General features: G+C 37.0%; 2 protein-coding genes across 2 annotated transcripts; one reads left to right on the top strand and one right to left on the bottom strand.

Annotated features, from left to right (window-relative positions):
- Positions 1-14,391: 14,391 nt before the first annotated feature.
- LOC130962737 (exocyst complex component EXO70B1-like) lies at positions 14,392-16,764 on the top strand. The gene has a single exon (XM_057888912.1). The coding sequence runs from the start codon at positions 14,544-14,546 to the stop codon at positions 16,602-16,604; it is 2,061 nt and encodes a 686-aa protein (XP_057744895.1). The 5' UTR covers positions 14,392-14,543; the 3' UTR covers positions 16,605-16,764.
- A 711-nt stretch (positions 16,765-17,475) lies between these two features.
- Positions 17,476-20,840, bottom strand: LOC130962746 (SNF1-related protein kinase regulatory subunit gamma-1-like). The gene is made up of 6 exons (XM_057888919.1): positions 20,422-20,840; positions 20,023-20,195; positions 19,540-19,728; positions 19,128-19,403; positions 18,283-18,446; positions 17,476-18,105 (listed from the first exon to the last, which is right to left on the bottom strand). Exons 1-6 carry the CDS (start codon positions 20,597-20,599, stop codon positions 17,808-17,810), a joined length of 1,278 nt encoding a protein of 425 aa, XP_057744902.1. The 5' UTR covers positions 20,600-20,840; the 3' UTR covers positions 17,476-17,807.
- Positions 20,841-21,804: the final 964 nt, after the last annotated feature.

Below are 21,804 nucleotides of genomic sequence, written 5' to 3'. Positions count from 1 at the left end.
GATAAATGGCGTGTCAGCAGCTAGCAGATTACTTTGAGGTTTGGCGATTTTTGAAAAATCCTTTATAAACCTCCTATAGAATCCTGCATGCCCCAGAAAGCTTCTGATTGCCTTAACATTGGCTGGTGGTGGTAATTTTTCAATTACCTCTACCTTAGCTTGATCCACCTCTATTCTCTTGTTCGATATTTTGTGCCCAAGGACAATTCCTTCTGTCACCATAAAGTGACATTTCTCCCAGTTTAAGACTAGGTTGGTCTCTTGGAATCTCTTTAGAACAAGTGTTAGATGGTCAAGACAGGAGCTGAATGAGTCTCCAAATACTGAAAAGTCATCAATGAAGACTTCCAGAAATTTTTCCACCATATCAGAGAAAATTAAGAGCATGCACCTTTGAAAGGTTGCAGGTGCATTGCACAAGCCAAATGGCATCCTTCTGTATGCAAATACTCCGGATGGACATATGAATGCCGTTTTCTCTTGATCTTTTGGATCTACTGCAATTTGATTATAACCTGAATATCCATCCAGGAAGCAGTAGTATTTATGACCTGCCAGTCTTTCTAGCATCTGGTCTATGAATGGTAAAGGAAAATGATATTTTCTGGTGGCTGTATTGAGCCTTCTGTAATCAATACACATACACCACCCTGTAACTGTTCTTATGGGAACCAGTTCATTTTTTTCATTATGGACCACTGTCATGCCACCTTTCTTAGGGACGACTTGGACAGGGCTTACCCAGGGGCTATCAGAAATAGGATAAATAATCCCAGCCTCTAGTAATTTAGTGACCTCTTTCTGCACCACCTCCTTCATGGCTGGATTCAGCCGCCTTTGTGGTTGAACCACTGGCTTGGCGTCACCCTCTAATAGGATCTTGTGCATGCATCTGGCTGGGCTAATGCCCTTAAGATTACTGATGGACCATCCAAGAGCTGTCTTGTGTGTCCTTAGCACTTGAATTAGTGCTTCCTCTTCCTGTGGCTCTAAGGTAGAGTTTATGATTACAGGAAAGGTATCACCTTCTCCCAGAAATGCATATTTCAGGGATGGTGGTAATGGTTTGAGCTCGGGTTTGGGAGGTTCTATTATTTTCTCTGGTTCCTCCAAATCAGGCTGAACATCTTTAAAGATATCCTCTAGCTCTGATTCGAGACTCTCAGCCATATTGACTCCTTTTACCAGAGAGTCAATAATATCAACGCTCATGTAGTCATTTTGGGTGTCTGGATGCTGCATGGTTTTGACAACATTCAACTTGAACTCATCCTCATTGACTCTCAGGGTTACTTCCCCTTTTTGAACATCAATGAGGGTTCGGCCAGTTGCTAGGAAAGGTCTTCCCAGAATGAGAGTTGCACTCTTGTGCTCCTCCATTTCCAGCACCACAAAGTCAGTAGGAAAGGCAAATGGCCCAACCTTGACAATCATGTCTTCAATCACACCTGATGGGTATTTAATGGAGCCATCAGCAAGTTGAAGACATATCCGGGTTGGTTTGACTTCTTCAGTTAAACCAAGCTTTGTGATAATAGATGCAGGTATTAGGTTGATACTTGCCCCAAGATCACATAGAGCTTGCTTGGTACAAGTACCCTCTAATGTGCATGGTATCATAAAGCTTCTGGGATCCTTAAGCTTCTCAGGTAAGCTTTTCAGGATGACTGCACTGCATTCTTCAGTGAGGTAAACTTTTTCAGTTTCCCTCCAATCCTTCTTATGACTTAAGATCTCTTTCATGAACTTAGCATAAGAAGGTATTTGTTCAAGTGCCTCTGCAAACGGAATCTTTATTTCAAGAGTCCTGAGATAGTCTGCAAAGCGGGCAAATTGCTTATCCTGTTTCGCTTGGCAGAGTTTTGAGGATAAGGCATTTTGGCTTTATATTCCTCAACCTTAGTTGCTGTGGGTTGAGAAGCCTTTTTAGAGGGGTTGTTATCAGCACTTGTATGTGTCTGATCTCCCACCGGCGTTTGAATGCCAGGGGTGGAAGCTGGAGTGGCGTTAGACGCCAGCTCCTTACCTGTTTCTGGCGTTTGAACGCCAGAACTGTGCTTCCTTTGGGTGTTCAACGCCAATTCATTGCTTGTTTCTGGTGTTGAACGCCAGGACTGAGCATGGTTTGGGCGTTCAGCGCCAGCTTTCCACCCATTTTCTGGCGTTTAGGCACCAGAGTCATTCCTTTCTGGGCTCTGATTGTCCTCAGATGGATTTTGGGTGGTTTGCTCATTTCTTGGCTTCCTGCTACCTTAAAGAGAGGTATTTAATGTTTTCCCACTCCTTAATTGAACTGCTTGGTATTCTTCTGTTATTTGTTTTGATAACTGCTGTTCTGTTTGCTTCAACTGTATTTCCATATTCATATTAGCCATTCTTGTTTCTAGTAGTATCTCCTTGAATTCGGCTAACTATTTTGTTAGAAAATCTAATTGCTGATTGAATTCAGTAGCTTGATCTGCAGGACTGAGTTCAGTAGTTACTGTTTTAGCCTCTTTGTTGATGGAAGATTCCCTGCTTAGGTACAGATGCTGATTTCTGGCAACTATATCAATGAGATCTTGAGCTTCTTCTATTGTCTTCCTCATGTGTATAGATCCACCAGCTGAGTGGTCTAGAGAAATCTGAGCTCTTTCTGTAAGCCCATAGTAGAAGATGTCTAATTGTACCCACTCTTAAAACATTTCAGAGGGGCATTTTCTTAGCATCTCTCTGTATCTCTCCCAGGCATCATAAAGGGATTCATTATCTCCTTGTTTGAAGCCTTAGATTCTTAGCCTTAGCTGTGTCATCCATTTTGGAGGAAAATAGTGATTCAGGAATTTTTCTGACAGCTGTTTCCATGTCTTTATGCTGTCCTTAGGTTGGTTATTTAACCACCTCTTAGCTTGGTCCTTTACAGCAAATGGAAACAGTAATAATCTGTAGACATCCTGATCTACTTCCTTATCATGTACTGTGTCAGCAATTTGTAAAAATTGTGCCAGAAACTCTGTAGGTTCTTCCTATGGAAGACCGGAATACTGGCAACTTTGCTGCACCATGATAATGAGCTGAGGATTCAACTCAAAGCTACTGACTCCGATGGAGGGTATACAGATACTACTCCCATATGAAGCAGTGGGGTTAGCATATGACCCCAGAGTCCTTCTGGACTGTTCAATTCCACTTAGTTCCATGATGGAGCAAGGGAGATGATATGGATGTTGATATTATTTATTTTATTAATTTTTTTTATATTTTTGAAATAATAAAATAAAATAAAACAAAATGAAATGAAATAAAAAAAACGAAATAAAAATGAAAATAAAAATAAAAATAAAAATTTAAAAATATTTTATGAAGATTTTCGAAAAAAAATGAGGAGAGAGAAATTGGTTAGGATATTTTCGAAAATTTTAAGAAAAGATAAGATAGAAGATATGATTTGTAAAAGATTAATATGATAGGAAACAGATGTAATTGAAGATTGAAAAGATATAAAAGATATTTGATAAAGATAAATTTGTTTTGAAAAAGATATTGTGAAGATTTGAAAAAGATATTTATGAGTTGAAAATATTTTAAGAAGGAAAATATAATTTTTTTTAAATCTTAAAAGGATAAGATTTGAAAAATTTTGAAATTGAAATCTGAATTTTTATAAAAAAAATTCGAAAATATGGCTTAAAAATAGTTAGAAAATATATTTTTTTTTTTGAATTTTGAATTTTATGATGAAAGAGAAAAACACATAAAAGACACAAGACTTAAAATTTTTAGATCTAATGCTCCTTGTTTTCGAAAATTTTGGAGGGAAAACACCAAGGAACACCAAACTTAAAAATTTTAAGATCAAAACACAAAGAAGACTCAAGAACACTTTGAAGATTCACAAGAACACCAAGAACAAAAGAAAGAACACCAAACTTAAAATTTTTAGAAAACCACAATGAAATTTTCGAAAATTAAAGAGAGATTAACAAGAAAACACCAAACTTAAAGTTTGGTACAAGATTTAATCAAAGAAAAAATTTTTTGAAAAAGTTTTTTTTTAAAAAAAAAGATACCCAATTGCCAAGAACATAAGCCAACGCTCTAGCCAACTGATTTACAAATGTAACGTGTTTTAATATTGTATATAAAAAGATTTATTTTTGAAAACTAATAATTTGAAATTGCACCATAAAAACACGAAGAATACACAAAACAAAACAAACCAAAGATCAAACAAGAGAAATTGACAAGAACAACTTAAAGATCAAGGAAGAACAAGAACATGCAATTCAAAAAATTAAGGGACAAGGAAAAACATGCAATTGACACCAAACTTAGAACAAGACACTAAACTCACGAAAAAAAATTAGAAATTGATAAAGAAAAATAATATTTTTGAAAAATTTTTGAAAAGGGAATAAAGGACTCAGAATTTAATGACTCTATAACAACAAAAATAAATTATTCCTAATCTAAGCAACAAAATACACCTTTAGTTGTTCAAACTCGAATAATCCCCGGCAACGGCGCCAAAAACTTGGTGAACAAAATTCTAATCCCAATCCCAAAATCAAGATGATCTAGTACCACTAACGAGCAAGTGCACTGGGTCGTCCAAGTAATACCTTACGTGAGTAAGGGTCGATCCCACGGAGATTATTGGTTTGAAGCAAGCTATGTTTATTTTATTATTCTTAGTCAGGATATCAATTAAAATTATCAGTTTGAATTATTAGAAAAAAAATAAGAGAGCGTGAAATAATTACTTGTTGTGCAGCAATGGAGAATATGTTGGGGTTTTGGAGATGCTTTGTCCTCTGAAGTTCTGCAAAGTAATATTCAACTCAATAACATAATGCAAGGCTCCTTCCATGGCAAGCTCTATGTAGGGTGTCACCGTTGTCAATGGCTACTTCCCATCCTCTCAGTGAAAATGGTCCAAATGCTCTGTCACAGCACGGCTAATCATCTGTTGGTTCTCAATCAGGTTGGAATAGAATCCATTGATTATTTTGCGTCTGTCACTAACGCCCAGCCTTCAGGAGTTTGAAGCTTGTCACAGTCATTCAATCCCGGAATCCTACTCGGAATACCACAGACAAGGTTTAGACTTTCCGGATTCTCATGAATGCTGCCATCAATCTAGCTTATAACACGAAGATTCTGATTAAGGAATCTAAGAGATATTCACTCAATCTGATGTAGAACGGAGGTGGTTGTCAGACACACGTTCATGGAGTGAGGAAGGTGATGAGTGTCACGGATCATCACCTTCACCATAATTAAGCGCGAATGAACATCTTAGATAGGAACACGCATATGTGAATGGAAAAATATAAGTAATTGCATTAATTCATCGAGACGCTGCAGAGCTTCTCACCCCCAACAATGGAGTTTAGAGACTCATGCCGTCAAAGAGTATGTAAATCAGATCTGAAATTGTCATGAGGTACAAAATAAGTCTCTAGAAGTTGTTTAAATAGTAAACTAGTAACCTAGGTTTACAGAAAATGAGTAAACTAAGATAATTGGTGCAGAAATCTACTTCTGGGTCCCACTTGGTGTGTGCTGGGGCTGAGACTTAAGCCTCTCACGTGCTTGGGCTATTTCTGCAGTTGAACGCCAGGTTGTAACGTGTTTTGGGCGTTGAACTCCAACTTGTAACCTGTTTCTGGCGCTGGACGCCAGACTGCAACATGGAACTGGAATTGAACGCCAGTTTATGTCATCTATCTTTGCGAAAAGTATGGACTATTATATATTACTGGAATGCCCTGGATGTCTACTTTCCAACCATATTGAGAGCACGTCAATTGGACTTCTGTAGCTCCAAAAAATCCATTCCGAGTTCAGGGAGGTCAGGATCCAACAGCATCCGCAGTCCTTTTTCAGCCTAACTCAGATTTTTGCTCAACTCCCTCAATTTCAGCCAGAAAATACCTGAAATCACAGAAAAATATACAAACAAATAGTAAAGTCCAGAAATATGATTTTTGCCTAAAAACTAATAAAATTCTATTAAAAACTAATTAAAACATACTAAAATCTACATGAAATTACCCCCAAAAAGCGTATAAAATATCCGCTCATCAGATGGCATTACATGCATTGAGGTGATTAGTTGAAGTCTCATTCCAAAAGGATTTGGATATGTCTTTACAGCCAACTTGGATTCAACATGCTTCATGAAACTCTAGAATCCATTCTTAAAAATTCTGAAGCCATAGAATGATTAATTTTTAAAAAAAAAAATTTCGAAAATAGGGATACATTTTTTTGAAAAATTTTTTTGAAAACAAAACAAAAAGAAAATTACCTAATCTGAGCAACAAGATGAACCATCGGTTGTCCAAACTCGAACAATCCCCGGCAACGGCGCCAAAAACTTGGTGCACAGATTTGTGATCATCAACAATGGCACCAATAAACTTGGTAGCACTCTCAAACATGAATCACACTTTGTCACAACTCCGCACAACTAACCAGCAAGTGCACTAGGTCGTCCAAGTAATACCTTACGTGAGTAAGGGTCGATCCCACGGAGATTGTTGGTATGAAGCAAGCTATGGTCATCTTGTAGATCTTAGTTAGGCGGATAATAAATGTTATGGAGTTTTCGAATAAAAATAATAAATAAACAGAAAATAAAGATAGAGTTACTCATGTAATTCAATGGTGGGAATTTCAGATAAGTATATGGAGATGCTGTGTTCCTTATGAATCTCTGCTTTCCTACTACTTTCATCCAATCCTTCTTACTCCTTTCCATGGCAAGCTGTATGTAGGGCATCACCGTTGTCAATGGCTACATCCCATCCTCTCAGTGAAAAAGGTCCAAATGCTCTGTCATGGCACGGCTAATCATCTGTCGGTTCTCGATCATGTTGGAATAGAATCCATTGATTCTTTTGCGTTTGTCATCACGCCCAACAATCGCGAGTTTGAAGCTCATCACAGTCATTCAATCCCTGAATCTTACTCAGAATACCACAGACAAGGTTTAGACTTTCCAGATTCTCATGAATGCCGCCATCAATTCTAGCTTATACCACAAAGACTCTGATCTCATGGAATGGAAGGATCGGTTGTCAGGCGAGGTGCAACCATGCGTCGTGCATCAGGAATCCAAGAGATACACACTCTAGCTCTCGCTTGTAGAATGGAGGTGGTTGTCAGGCACGCGTTCATAAGGACGGATGATGATGAGTGTCATGGATCATCACATCCATCAGGTTGAAGTACGAATGGTATCTTAGAACAGGAATAAATTGAATTGAATAGAAAAGAGTAGTAATTACATTAAAACTTGAGGTACAGCAGAGCTCCACACCCTTAATCTATGGTGTATAGAAACTCCACCGTTGAAAATACATAAGTGAAACTGGTCCAGGCATGGCCGAATGGCCAGCCCCCAAAACGTGATCACAGGATCAAAAATACAATCCAGGATGTCTAATACAATAGTAAAATATCCTATTTATACTAAACTAGCTACTAGGGTTTACAGAAGTAAGTAATTGATGCACAAATCCACTTCTGGGGCCCACTTGGTGTGTGCTTGGGCTGAGCTTGAATGTTACACGTGTAGAGGCTTTTCTTGGAGTTGAACGCCAAGTTGTAACGTGTTTTTGGCATTCAACTCTGGTTCGTGACGTGTTTCTGGTGTTTGACTCCAGAATGCAGCATGGAACTGGCGTTGAGCGCCAGTTTACATCGTCTAATCTCAAATAAAGTATGGACTATTATATATTGCTGGTAAGATCTGGATGTCTGCTTTCCAACGCCATTAAGAGCGCACCATTTAAAGCTCTATAGCTCCAGAAAATCTATTTTGAGGGCAGGGAGGTCAGATTCCAACCGCATCAGCAGTCCTTTGTCAGCCTTCTATCAGAGTTTTGCTCAGGTCCCTCAATTTCAGCCAGAAAATACTTGAAATCATAGAAAAACACACAAACTCATAGTAAAGTCTAAAAATATGAATTTAGCATAAAAACTAATGAAAACATCCCTAAAAGTAACTAGATCTTACTAAAAACTACCTAAAAACAATGCCAAAAAGCGTATAAATTATCCGCTCATCAGTCTACATGCAAAGGTTGGTATAGAGCTCGATTGCATGGGTCTAGGAAGTTGTTTGGAAGTTGTAGTGAGAATTTCAATTGCGTGCCACCCGAATGGAATCATGATTATCTACACAAAGACGGGTGCAAAAGCAAGGTTTGGGAACCCGAAATTCATTCCAACAATCAACACTTTTGGGGCCTTGTCAATTGCTTCAACTTGCTTGAAGGCTTTCTGCGCCTACTTTGGGATCCCGGAGGCTACTGGAATTCCAAACATTGGTGGAGATTTTTGGATGAATTCAAGCACAAGCCACCATAACAGGGAGCTCACCAAATGTCCAACTTAAGGACTTTAACTAAAAGTGCTAGGTGGGAGACAGTCCACCATGGTATGATCGTCCCTTTTTCAGTTTTAATTTTAGTCTATTTTGTTTGTTTTTGAGTTTTGATTGGACCTGGAATCATGCATAACATTCATATTAGCATTGCATTATGCATACTGCATTATTATAAAAAAAAGGGGGGATTAAGGCATGCGACACGCCAGCGTCGCTGACACACTCGCGTCATAGTGACTTCGCAACAATGAAGAAAAGAAACAGAGAGTTACGCAGGAGTGTAGATGGAGGCATGCCATAGGCACAAACTGGCCCACGTGAACGCGTCACTGACGCGTCCGCGCAATTTGCAAAACCCAGCCCCCACGCGTTCGCATCACCCACGCGCACGCGTGGCCTGCAAAATCGACGTAAAAATGTATTTAGATAGAAAGTTGTGCTGGAATGTTGCTGGAATGGTGCTGGAAGCACTAACCAAACCACGAGACCACGCATCCCACGCGTCCGCGTCACCTGCGCCGCACAGCTTATCCATCCCAGTGCCAACTATCTTATCTTTTCTTAATCTTTTTTCTTTCCCCTTTCTTAATTCTTTCTTCTTCCTTCTCTTTCTTTCTTCTATTATCTCCATTCTTCATCTTATTCATTCTTTTTCTTCTTCTCTCTTTACTCTTTCCTCCTTCTTCCCTTCTTTTCTTCTTTCTCTTCTTCTCCCTTTCTTTTCTATATTTGTTGTTTTTACATTGGTGTTAAAATCTTCTTACTCATCTGTTGCGTATTTTCTGCATTATTTTAGGTGCTTCTTAACTTGTTTGCACTATTGATATACCATTTGCTTCTACTATTTTCTCACTTGCATATTGTAGCTACCATGTAATTGAGACCTTTATTATTTGGCATTAAGATCCATATTTTATTTATTTTTTTATCTTTATTTCTGGGTTACTTTTCTTCCTTTTTCTCTTCTTTCAGGATGGCCACCGAGGAAGGAAAAGGGAAAGCTTCTAACTGGGGAGACAAACAAGTCTACCGCACAATCTTTAAAGAAAAAGCATAAGTTGGAGCAGCCCATCCACTTGTACATCTTAGCATGCACCGAGGACGGTGCAATCTTTAAGTGTGGGGAGGTTGATACCGATCTCTGTGGGTTAGTACCTTCCTGTCTCAACACTAATGTTTAAATTTTCTTTGTTAAATTAGTTGTTGCATTTGAATGTTTGTTTGATTTTATGCATATTTTACCAACTGCTTGGTTGAAGTAACATTTTCTTTTTCAAGAAAATTTTTATAGCACTTCACTAATTTGAATTAAACTTTTTGAAAAAACTTGTTTGAAGAAATTTTATTTTGGAACATGGTTTTAGAGCTCGAACACACAAAACTAGTGAGATTTTGAGCCTATTTGAATTGGTTGCATTTTATCAACCAATATTTTATTTTTGGTGTGTGTTGTTCTCTCTGAAATTGTGATCTTTGTCTTGCTTGATTCTATATTTTCATTGTTTAATGTATGCATGCACTTATATGATTGAGGCCTTGTTCCACTCAGCTTACATACCCATATGGCCTTAACCCTTCATTATCCTTTCCAAACCAATGTTGAGCCTATTTTACCCCTTTATTCTTTACTTTAGCTCATCACTAACTCTAAGCGAAAAACAATAATGTCCTTAATTTGAATCCTTGATTAGCTTAGACTAGTGAAAGTACTCATGAATTAAGTATGGAAAAAGTGGGTTTGGAAACGTTTGGTTTGGGAATTGAGTATGTTAGACTTTCTGTGAAAATGTGAAAAATGTTGAGAACATGTTTATGCATTCAATACCTTAATCGTATGCATTGAGAAAAACAAAAGAAAAGACAAATAAAAAGAAAAAAAGGGGAGAGAAAAAGAAAAGAAAAAGAGCAAATAATAAAAGAGGACAAAAGGCCCCAAGTTAAGTAATAATATCAATGCATATGAGTTGTACTTAAATTTGGGATGCATGAATTTGTGGTAAACATAGTTAATGGGCAGTTAGATCTTGCATTGCAATTACATGGATTGTCTTAAGTTAGGTGGGAAAAGTTTAAGTTAATTGAGGATTCAGATTTTAGTCCACTTAACCAAATACAATCCTACCTTGACCTTGACCCCATTACAACCCTTAAAAGACCTCTTGATTTGTGTATTTGTGCATTAAACTTTTGTTGATTGGTAGAAGAAGAGCAAGCCTTAGAAAGCAATGTTAGTAGAGAATTGAGAGAATTGAACCTTAAACACCTGAGCGATTAGAGTGCATACACTTCTAGTAAGGGTTCGATACTCGATTCCTTGTTCCCTGCTTTCATGAGCTATTTTCTTCTTGTAAGTTATTTGTACTTTATTTTGTGATTTGAATTAGTGAAATCCAGTTCATATTTATTCTTGAAAGATTTATTTACTTTTTCACCAAGTAGGTAGAATCATTTTAGCATGTAAGTTGCATTCACATTCATAGGTTGCATTGCATGAGTCCTGCTTTTCCCTACTCATTTATTTTATCTCCTTAAGCTAAGCATGAGGACATGCTAATGTTTAAGTGTGGGGAGGTTGATAAACCACTATTTTATGGTTTATATTGTGTTTAATTGAGTGGTTTTTATCAAATTCTTGCCCACTTATTCATATGATTTGCATGATTTTACAATTCCTTCCTAGTTTAGTTCTATGGTTGAAAACTTGCTTCCTAGAGATCTTTTAATTACGTATTTTAATTTCTCTTTATACCATTCGATGTCGTGATCTATGTGATTAAGTGTTTTAGGCTTCATAGGGCAGAAATGGCTTAGAGAATGGAGAGGAAGCTTGCAAAAAGGGAAGGAGCACAAGAAATAAAGGAGACAACCAGCGAACAGCGACGTGCACGCAAGGCAGACGCGTGCGCGCGATTTGGAAAATATCACAGTGATGCGTACGCGTGCCTGACGCGTACGCGTGGATGGGAGTTCGCGCAAACGACGCAAGCGCGTGCCTGACTCGCACGCGTGGAGAGGAAAATCGTCAAACGATGCGTACGCGTGACTGACGTGTACGCGTGACATGCGCGATCTGCAGAAAATTCAGGAAACACTGGAGACGATTTTGGGCCACATTTTGACCCAGATTTTGGTTCAGAAACACAGATTAAAGTCAGAAAACATGCAGAGACTCAAGATATCAGAACATACACACAATTTTAGGTTTAGATATAGTTTTTAGAGAGAGAGGTTCTCTCCTCTCTCTTAGGATTTAGGATTAGGATTCCTCTTAAAGGAATTAGGATTTCATCTTTTCAATTACAGGTTCAATGTTCCTTTACTTCAATTTATCTTCTACTTTTATTTATTCTATTATTTTATTTTAGTTTGTTAATATTGGCTTATGAACTTTTCCATGTTGGATCTAATTTCTTTTATTAATATTTGAGGTATTTCAGATATATGACTTTTATTTAGTTTCTTATATTCTTGGTTCTGATTGATTAATTGGTAACTCTTGAGTTGTCAAACTCATCGTGATTGATAATTGATATCTTTGCTGATTGATTTAGATTCCTATAACTCTAGTCTTTCCTCAGGAGTTGACTAGGACTTTAGGTGTTAAATTGATTTATCCACTTGACTTACCTTCATAGTTAGAGGTTGACTGAGTGGGAGCAAAAATATAATTCTCATCACCATTGATAAGGATAACTAGGATATGACTTCCAGTTTTCATACCTTGCCAAGAGTTTTCTTTGCTATTGATTTAATTCCCTGCAATCTATTTTCCTTGTTCAACCTTTCAAAAACCCAAAAATATTATTTTTCATAACCAATAATAAATCATACTTTCCTGCAATTCCTTCAGAAGACGACCCGAGGTTTGAATACTTCGGTTTATAAATTTTATTGGGTTTGTTACTTGTGACAACCAAACGTTTGTACGAAAGGGTTTTCTGTTGGTTTAGAAGCTATACTTACAACGCGATTATATTTGTACAATTCTTTACCGATAGAAAACCCGATCGTCAGATTCCTTTCGATTTCAATTCTTGGCTATGGTGTGGACGAGTTAGATTGAGGATTCTCTTTCTGCTGTATCACAATCTCTCTCTGGTTGCAAGGTAACAACGTACTCTCTCTGCAAGGTGTACATGGCACTCTCTCTGCGAGGCTATATATATATATATATATATATATATATATATATATATATATATATATAACAATTACCTTTCGGGAATGGATAACAGAGAGACAATTTCCAGGTTAGCTACCAGATATGTTGGGTTCTAGCATTTTAATCGACAGCTGAGCTCACGGTCAGTAGGACAGATATGCATCATGTGCATTTATTTGCTATTGTTTGAGTGTACATAACTATTTTGGTTTGCCTAATTGATTTTCTGTTAACGGTTAAATGTACTATTTGTTGTAATTACTCTTTAACTGTATTTGCTTTGTTCTGCTTGTTGTTTGTATATGATTTCATTATTGATACTTGAGACTTGGGATTAATGAGATTGGTGATAGTTCAGAGTATGTTAAACTTAGCAAATTAATCCCATATTGATTATTATTTGTGATTTATATTACTGAACTGAATATTGAACTAGGCAATTGAATATTGGGAGTAAAGATGACGATATATTGAGAATGATTGAGATTAGAGGCAATTGATAGAACTAAGACTTTAGCAAAAATTGATCCTATTGGGATTAGTTAGGACCCTAGACTTGAATTTCTATGAAGTTGGAGATTAGAATTGCTTAGTGGGTTCATGTTTTTTTATATAGTCTTTATTTGGAACTATTATCTTACTAGGAACCTTCGGATTCTCACCCGTCGTGGATTTTCTGTTTTTTCAGATGCAGGACGTGACGTACCTCGCTGAGTGTGCAGGATTATTTTTGCGAAGCAAAGAAGACTTTTGTTGATGCTTATTTTGTATTTAGCATTTTTTCACTTTTAAAAACTTTATTGTATATTTCTTTTTAAAGGTTTTTATTTTGAGAAACATGATTTTTATTTTGTATACTTTTTAGTTTGTAATATTCTAACCAACTTTTTCTTCGCATGTCCAGACAAATAATTATTATGTATCTTATTCCGGAACTTTTATATATATATATATATATATATATATATATATATATATATATATCTTCGCATGTCGAGACAAATAATTATTATGTATCTTATTCCGGAACTTTTATATATATATATATATATATATATATATATATGTTTTGTTTCAATATACAACGTTTATTTACATTAATGTGATTGGAGTGTTGATAACGGCTGTCGATATTATTTATCTTTTCTTCACAGGTTTCTAGTTATATTATTATCCTTTAAATATTATGTATATTTTTTGTTTTTAAGTATCGTAATATCTTACTATCTTTGATTTACGACTTAAATATAAAGTTTTACGTGGTAAAGTGTTACAAAAAATATAAATATAATATTTGGTTTAATTTTTTTAATAAAAAAATTTTATATAATTTTATATATTATCTTATACAGAATACGATAATATATACGAATTAATTTATTAAATTCACTTAGATTAATAACAAAAATTATTTAGATTAATTACTTAAATAATTATGATTTGATTAAAAATGGTCAAATTGTGAAAGAGTATTTTATTTTTTAAATAAATAGACGAGACTGAAAAAGATCTATAGTTATTTACTCTATAATAATAATCAATTAAGCATCATCTAAATTTATAAGTTAATAAAAATCATCTATAGACTAACTATTTGTTTATTTATAGGGAAACAGAAAACAAAAACATGCTATGGGGGTGCGCAGAACAGTGTGTGAGAATCTCTACAACTTCAACCCCAACCACAACTTAGCCGGCTAAGGGCTAACAACACTCCCTCGGCTTATCCCTTCATCGATTTTCTCTTTAGAAATAAAAAAACATAAATAAATAAATAGGCAAACAAATGAAACAAAAAAGAATCTAAAAAGAATCCACATCCACAAAGTCCGACTTATCCGAGAATAAAAGGCTTCTTGGCCTTCATTCTTCGAACCTTATGCGTTCTGACACTTCCAAATTCCCCAAACACCTCACATAAGACAACCTACGAGTTTCCGAAACGCACTCCAACAAAAAGAGAGAAACAGAAAGAACAAAATACACCGCGCTGGTGGAGGAGGAATGGCCACCACTAGCCTCGACGGCGCCGGAGAAGATCGTGTTCTGGCGACGGCGCAGCAGATCCTCATGAGTCTCAACACTCCCAAGGAGGTTCGCCAGGACATGCTTCTCATTTTCTCCTCCTTCGATAACCGTCTCTCTACCATTTCTGACCTCATCGACGCCGACAACGACTCCAAGTCCACCATCTCCGACGCCGTTCCCGCCGATGAGGAGGAACAAGAAGAAGACCTTGACCGCCTCGAGGCCGCCATGAAAGTCATCCTCCGCTGGGACGCCTCCTTCTCCGGCGGCGGCGATTCCTTGCGCCACTCCACCTCCATCCTTGACTCGCATGTCGACGGAGTAGAGTACTTCTCTGCCGTTGATGACATCATCCAGTGGATCGATGAAAATCTCTCGTTAGCGCCGCCGTTGCCACCTCGCCGAGCCGCCATGTGTGACCGCGCCGAAAAGGCTATCCAGATCGCGATGACAAGGCTCGAGCACGAGCTCCGCCATGTGCTAATCCGCAGCACCGTCCCCCTAGATGCCGACAGCCTCTACAGCTCTGTGCATAGGGTTTCACTCTCGTTCGCCTCACACGACGGCGCCGCCACCGCCACCGCCGAAATCGACGGAAGCTCGGAGAGCTTTGGCAAAACCCCAAATCACCGGTTCCACGAGCGCGTCGCGAGCTTTGAAGACGAAAACGAAAACGATGGCGTTTCAATCGATTTGGTGCATCCCGATGCGGTTCCAGAGCTGAGAGAAATCGTAACTCGAATGATAAGGTCTGGTTACGAAAGAGAGTGCCTTCAGGTTTATAGCGGTGTTAGGCGTGACGCTTTGGATGAGTGCTTGGCTATTATTGGTGTCGAGAGGTTGAGTATCGAAGAGGTTCACAGGGTTGAATGGAAGGTTCTAGATGAGAAGATGAAGAATTGGGTTCATGCTCTTAAGATTAGTGTTGGGGTTTTGCTGAGTGGTGAGAAGAGGCTCTGTGAAAATGTGTTTGGGGATTTGGTTGAGGTCAAAGAGGTATGTTTTAATGAGATTGCTAAAGGGTGTGTTATGCAGTTGCTGAATTTCGCGGAGGCTGTCTCAATTTGTAAGAGGTCCCCGGAGAAATTGTTCAGGATATTGGATATGTACGAGGCATCGAGGGATGTTCTGCCTGATTTGGAGGCGATGGTTTCTGATGAGTTTGTGGCTGGTGAGGCCAGGGGAGTGCTTAGTGGACTCGGCAATGCTGTGATAGGGACGTTTGCCGAGTTTGAGAATTGTATTAGGAATGAGACTTCCAAGAAGCTGGTGATTACAGGGGATGTTCATCCGTTGGCTCGATATGTGATGAACTACCTAAAGTTGCTTGTGGATTACAGTGAGCCCTTGAACTTGCTCTTGGAAATCAGACAAGAGGATCTTTATCGGTTTCAAAATGATTTCCAGGGTGATGTTTCCCAGCTAGAGGCCATTTCTCCCTTAGGACAAAGAACGTTGTTGTTGATGTCTGAGCTTGAGTTTAACCTTGAGGAAAAATCAAGGCTCTATGAGGAGAACGCACTGCAGCAGATATTCTTGATGAACAATCTCTATTACCTAGTGTGGAAAGTGAGAGACTCCGAAATCAGGAAGGTCTTAGGGGATGATTGGATCCGGAAGCGCCGTGGCCAGATTCGCCAGTATGCTACAGGCTATCTCAGGGCCTCTTGGACCAGAGCCTTGGCTTGTTTGAAGGATGAAGGAATTGGAGGGAGCTCTAGTCTTAGTAGTGCCTCAAAGATGGCCTTGAAGGAGAGGTTCAAGAGTTTCAATGCCTGTTTTGAAGAGATTTATAGGATTCAGACAGCTTGGAAGGTACCGGATGACCGGCTTCGTGAAGAGCTGCAGTTATCTATTTCGGAGAAGGTGATTCCGGCGTACCGCTCGTTTGTGGGAAGGTTTAGCAGTCATCTAATAGAAGGAAGGCATGCTGGAAAATACATTAAGTATACCCCAGAGGATCTTGATACCTATTTATTGAATTTATTTGAAGGGTCCCCTGCTGTATTGCATCACATAAGGAGAAAAAGTACATAGACTATATAGGTTGTTTATAAAGGGTGAACTCATTTTAGGAGGATTAGTTGGGAAAAAAAAAAAAGATTTCTTATCCTGTGTATGTTATGTGTTTTTCCTAAATAGCTGTTAGTTTTTCAGGTGCAATGGGGTTTTATGAAATCCACGTTTTTTTCCTTCATTCGGCTGTCAATACTGTAGTATCTTTTGTATATATTCACAGGTCTAGTGTCTCAAACGGTACTTGTAGTTTTTTATTGCTCTATGCTTATGTCTAAGAGTGATGAAATGAAATAATCTATAGTTGAGCAGAAACTGGATTATGGATATGATAAATGTTGAGTTTGCTAACGAAAAGGCTCAAGTGATGATCAAAGTATTGTCAATGAAGCAAGAAGAATCGGATGAAGAAAGTTGCATATTTATTTGCTGAATGAAACAACGTGAGAACATGTTATGTTGGTTGGTCGTTGAAAGTTATGGTTAGTGTGAGCAGTACAATGATAATGTCATTTACTCATTTTCTAACACCTATCATCAAGCATTATTAGATGCTATATGTTTGTTAACTTTCTATTCCGGGACAATTTAGAACAGCCTCTATTTTTAATTCCTCACTTTGTGCCTCTGGCCCTAGGGTATGTGGATCTATATCCTATGATTGGTCTTATTCGACAAAGTGTTTTAACTAAAGCAGCTCTCCTCTTATTTTCTTCTAGTGTCACATGTCCAACATTTTTCTTTTTCCAACTTCATATGTTATGTTAACATCGCAACTGCAAAATGAGAAATCCCAAATTCTTGATTTACTTTGCAAGTTCACGAGTTATATTCTTTCCAAACTAAAGGAGGATGGATAAGTCATAAGTCTTGCTATTGATATGGTAATGAATTTTCCAATTTCCATTAGGTTCTGAGTACTATATTCATTTTGAATATCGAACCTTGTTCAATTATCCAAAAAATAAGGGTTTGTTAAATTACAGAAGTTGACAAAAGTCATGGTTAATTTACAGTACTCAAAATCTCACACTACGACACTGGTCAAAATGCGGAGCAAGCAACTTGCACACAGCCTAATACTACAAAAGTCCAAGCTCCCATCTTCAACCCTGAAGAGAAGCACATAGATCTATTTGTAATTTTTTTTTTCATTTTAGAACATAATTATATATAAAAAAAGATACTGAGACAGCATGTTATTCTTCATTAACAGTTTGGTTGTCAAACCCGGCAATCCAGAGGCAGGGGAAGAACACCATCAAAGAAATCACCGAAATAGCCACGTGGCTCGTGTACTAGCCTTGAGATGATATCCCTCAGCGTGATAAGTCCTTGTAGATTCCCATCATCATCCACGACATAGACCCGATGAATCTTCTCATCATCAAGCAATTTAATCAGATCCTTGATCGTGCAATCAATTTTACATGTAACCAATTCACTTGACATTGGGTTTGCATCTTTATTCTTCTCTAGGTAGCTTCTAACTGCTGTCACAAAGTCCTTTACTGTAATAGATCTGTGATTGAGAGAACATCTGATCAGTGAACGAAGTAAAGAAACACATATAAAGGAAATGTAATTTTATCTCACAAATTTAGGTTGTTTGTTTCATCCTTTCAGCTAAACGAAGTAGCTTCTAAAAGAAGAAAAAAAATAAGCTACGAAACCAAATTCTCTTAATGTAATGACACACCTATAATCATGGTAGATTTCTGGGGCAGTTAGCAAGAACTGAACATCTCGCAAGCTTATGTTACCAACTGCCTTGCCTTGATCCCTATCCATCACAGGCACCCCTCCAATCCTCTTCTTCCTCATCAATTTAAATGCTTGAAGCACTGGTTCATCCTCATATACCTGAGAAGGTGGCAACACTCCACTGAGAAGGTGGCAACACTCTACAACTACAATTTATATTGTTTTCAAGATATCTAACAGAGTTTTTTCTCCATATCTACTAGAGTTTTGAGAATTCTACTTAACATGGTTCAATGCAGCAGAGAGCTAAAGCTTACCATCTTGTATCTAAGCAGAATAAACATCTTCGAACTCAGGGTGTATTTGCCAGGTTGATAGCATTAATGGGTGATAGTTAGGGAAAATTAATCTCATCTTCCTTAACTTTCAGTGAATTGAACTTGACTCTCCTTTATTTCCAGAAATATACATAGTACTAACCTCAATATCCTTGTATTTAAGTAATAGTAAGCTCAATATCCTTGTATTTTCTAGAATGACACTAAACCCCACTCGTAAACATATTACTAACCTCCTCTTAACTGAAGCTTTGGAGAGATCAATGTCACTGACAAGTGGGGCTCATGTTGTATCTCACCAAATCTTAGAGGCGGTTAATGTAAATTTACCCTCATAGTTCCAATGGCATGAAATATTCCAATAAAGGTTATGTTGGTATAGTATACACAGGATTATAATGTACAAATGTATGTAAAATATAATATGGCATTATGCTAATAACAAAGTCTTCTATTTTATATTCTAGATTGATGATAATGCAAGTCATTTTCCGTTACAAACCTTGATGATTTGGTCTGGTGTCACCAAGGGAAGACCGACTTCAGATAGACTCTTGGTTCCCCAGCTTTCAAACCACTGAAGCCCGGCACATTCCGCTAGCATATGAATCACTGCAGATTGTGTAATAATGTTGTCAATTCTATCAGCACCTAAATCCACCACAGGGACACTCTTCATCTTGTATTTAGAAAGCAGCAACAGCATGGTTAGAAACGAGTTCGATCTCTCCAAAGCAAGAAATGGAGCCCACCGGAACGTCCCTGAAATATCGCAGACCTGTTTGCACCCAGAAAAGAAAAACTAGTGAAATAAATAGACAAATATGTAAGACTAAATCAAACAGATGGAATATCTGGAACAAATAGCAGTTGAAATACAAATAGGTGAAATAATTGCAAAGACAAGTATGGACCTTGGTGTTCTTGTAAGGTTCAGAAGAAATGAGATCCTCAAAGAAGTTCCCTGAAGTAGTTGCAGCAGATCCAAGGCCTAAATTTTCAAGTTCTAGAGCAAAGGTTAATCCGTTTGCTTTAGCTGCAATAGCACTTGCACTGGTTGGAGTGTTTGGAGTGGATGGACTTGTAGGAGTTGTAGGTTCAGACTGCCAAAAAGCATAGACCCACATTGGCTTAGTGCAAAAATGTTAGTTAAATTAATTCCATTTTCATATGGTCCACGATTATTGCATTTAAAACATTATATTATAACATGCATAGATAGGAACAATCACAATCACATTCAAATCTCCCTTATATAGCAACAAAATTGTGTATCACCATATACATACCAAAATATGACATTCATATTTGCCACTGCTAGATTCAATTATACATAATTTCAAACATTACTACAGTGAAAAAGGAGGGAATTAAAGGTGAATTGACATGTGTCTAACCTGATGCAGAATCCATACAGCAATTCCAGCAAACTCAATTATTCCGATGTATCTATCAAGCCAACTTGCATCTTCAGGTGCGTCAACATTCACCACAGGTGCACTCAGAATGTTGTGACGTGCCAGCACTTTTACAGCTTCGGCTAGTGTGGCATCTGATTTTATCTCAAGTTCTACAATACACACCAAAAAATAAAATAAAACAAAAATACACATGCTTAGACATCAATGGATAATATCATGGTTGTGAGTTGTGATTAAATATTATACTGCTCTTCAACCGAGTAGGACCAAAATGATGATCCAGAAGTCCAAACTTAACAGATTGAATTGAAAGCGCATCAGAATAAATTTGAAGCATTTTCTTGCATTAAAACAAGATCCTTATTGCTACCATACCTTTGTTTGAAGGAGCCATTGGGAACGCAGAGACTGGGATGCTTTCAAAGCAGGCATTAAGCTTCTCAGTAGGACTTAGCTGTGGCTCCATAACATCCCAAAGATCCTCCACTCTCAACCCAAGCTTCGCTTCTGGGCTTCTTGGACCCTCTGCCACCAGTGTATCCATTGCCATCATTTTCTTTCTCTTTTTCTCTGTGTAACTGCAATGTTGACAAGCTTATAACATGATCATTCTTCTCCAACACCTTCCCATAAATAACTGAACCATATAGGATCACTTAACCTACTCAACACAAATATAAACCATCGTTGGATTCACATACTTCTTACATTGGCTTTTGTAATGGTGACACCTGGATGGATATGATTTGGTTACACACTGTGTAGATCAACTTAGCGGTCAACGAGAATAGTTATGTCCTTCCCTTATTATTCGTCGTGCTTATCCAAATTTGTGTTTGTTTATTATTGATTAGAAAGCACATCCTCATCCGGGTTTTACTATGGGCCACACTGATGCGAGCTAGGGAGTGGTTTGCGCTCATGGGATTGAATTGAAGTGACGATTCTTGGTGATAACTAATTATTTTTTTTTTGTCATAATTAATCTTTTGCCTAAACAATTAATTAATAAGGACGAAACATATGTTGATTTATTTTAAACTAAAACAGTATTGGGTTAAATAATAAAATTGTACTAGTATTGACGTGGCTGATAAAAATAATCCGAAAAATACGATCAACAAATAAGTTTTGAAAAGTAAAAAATAAAAAAATAAAAAATCAGATATTAAATATATATTTTTAATATATATTTTAAAAATTAAATCTGCACATATTTTTTACAAATATTATTAATAAAATAAAATATTTTTATTCTTAAAATTTAAAAATTTTATGTCAGATAATTTTTTTATTTTTTATTGTAACTGACCAAAAAACTTTTACAAAATAAAAAATGTTTAAAGATTAAATTTTTCTTAAAATTTTTTTATTATTTATTAAATAATTATCTAAATATCTTTATAAAAATTGAGATTAAATATATAAATTATTTAATAAATATAAAAATATTTTACTAATTATAAAAAAAATATTATATTTTTTATTATTGTTGTCACGCTTTTAATCTTTCAAAAACTTATTTGTAATTTTCAGAGGTAATTATTTCTGTTCACGTTATTTTGCACTTGGGATACCACTCCAGTAGTTGGAATAGATATAGATATAATTCATGAGTCAATGAGTATATTTGGTGAGAGATGTTTCGTGCAAGTATTTTACACTTAAAATTGATATTTTCATATAATTAATTGATTAGATATATGTTCTTTATTTATTGTCAAATATTTTTACGGAGATAGTTGTCAATATAGAATG

The sequence above is a fragment of the Arachis stenosperma genome, chromosome 1, assembly GCF_014773155.1.
Source record: "Arachis stenosperma cultivar V10309 chromosome 1, arast.V10309.gnm1.PFL2, whole genome shotgun sequence".
Lineage (NCBI taxonomy): Eukaryota > Viridiplantae > Streptophyta > Magnoliopsida > Fabales > Fabaceae > Arachis > Arachis stenosperma.
Note: the sequence above shows the minus strand (reverse complement) of the source record. Positions and strands in the feature narration are given on the sequence as shown.

Bases quoted from the DNA above. Each gene is read 5' to 3' on its own strand.
- LOC130962737 (XM_057888912.1), top strand. From the start codon at position 14,544: ATGGCCACCACTAGCCTCGACGGCGCCGGAGAAGATCGTGTTCTGGCG.
- LOC130962746 (XM_057888919.1), bottom strand. From the start codon at position 20,599: ATGATGGCAATGGATACACTGGTGGCAGAGGGTCCAAGAAGCCCAGAA. The intron at 19,729-20,022 runs GTTAGACACATG...GCTTTTTGGCAG, and splicing joins CTGTATGGATTCTGCATCAG to TCTGAACCTACAACTCCTAC. The intron at 18,106-18,282 runs GTGTGTCATTAC...TCTCAATCACAG, and splicing joins GAAATCTACCATGATTATAG to ATCTATTACAGTAAAGGACT.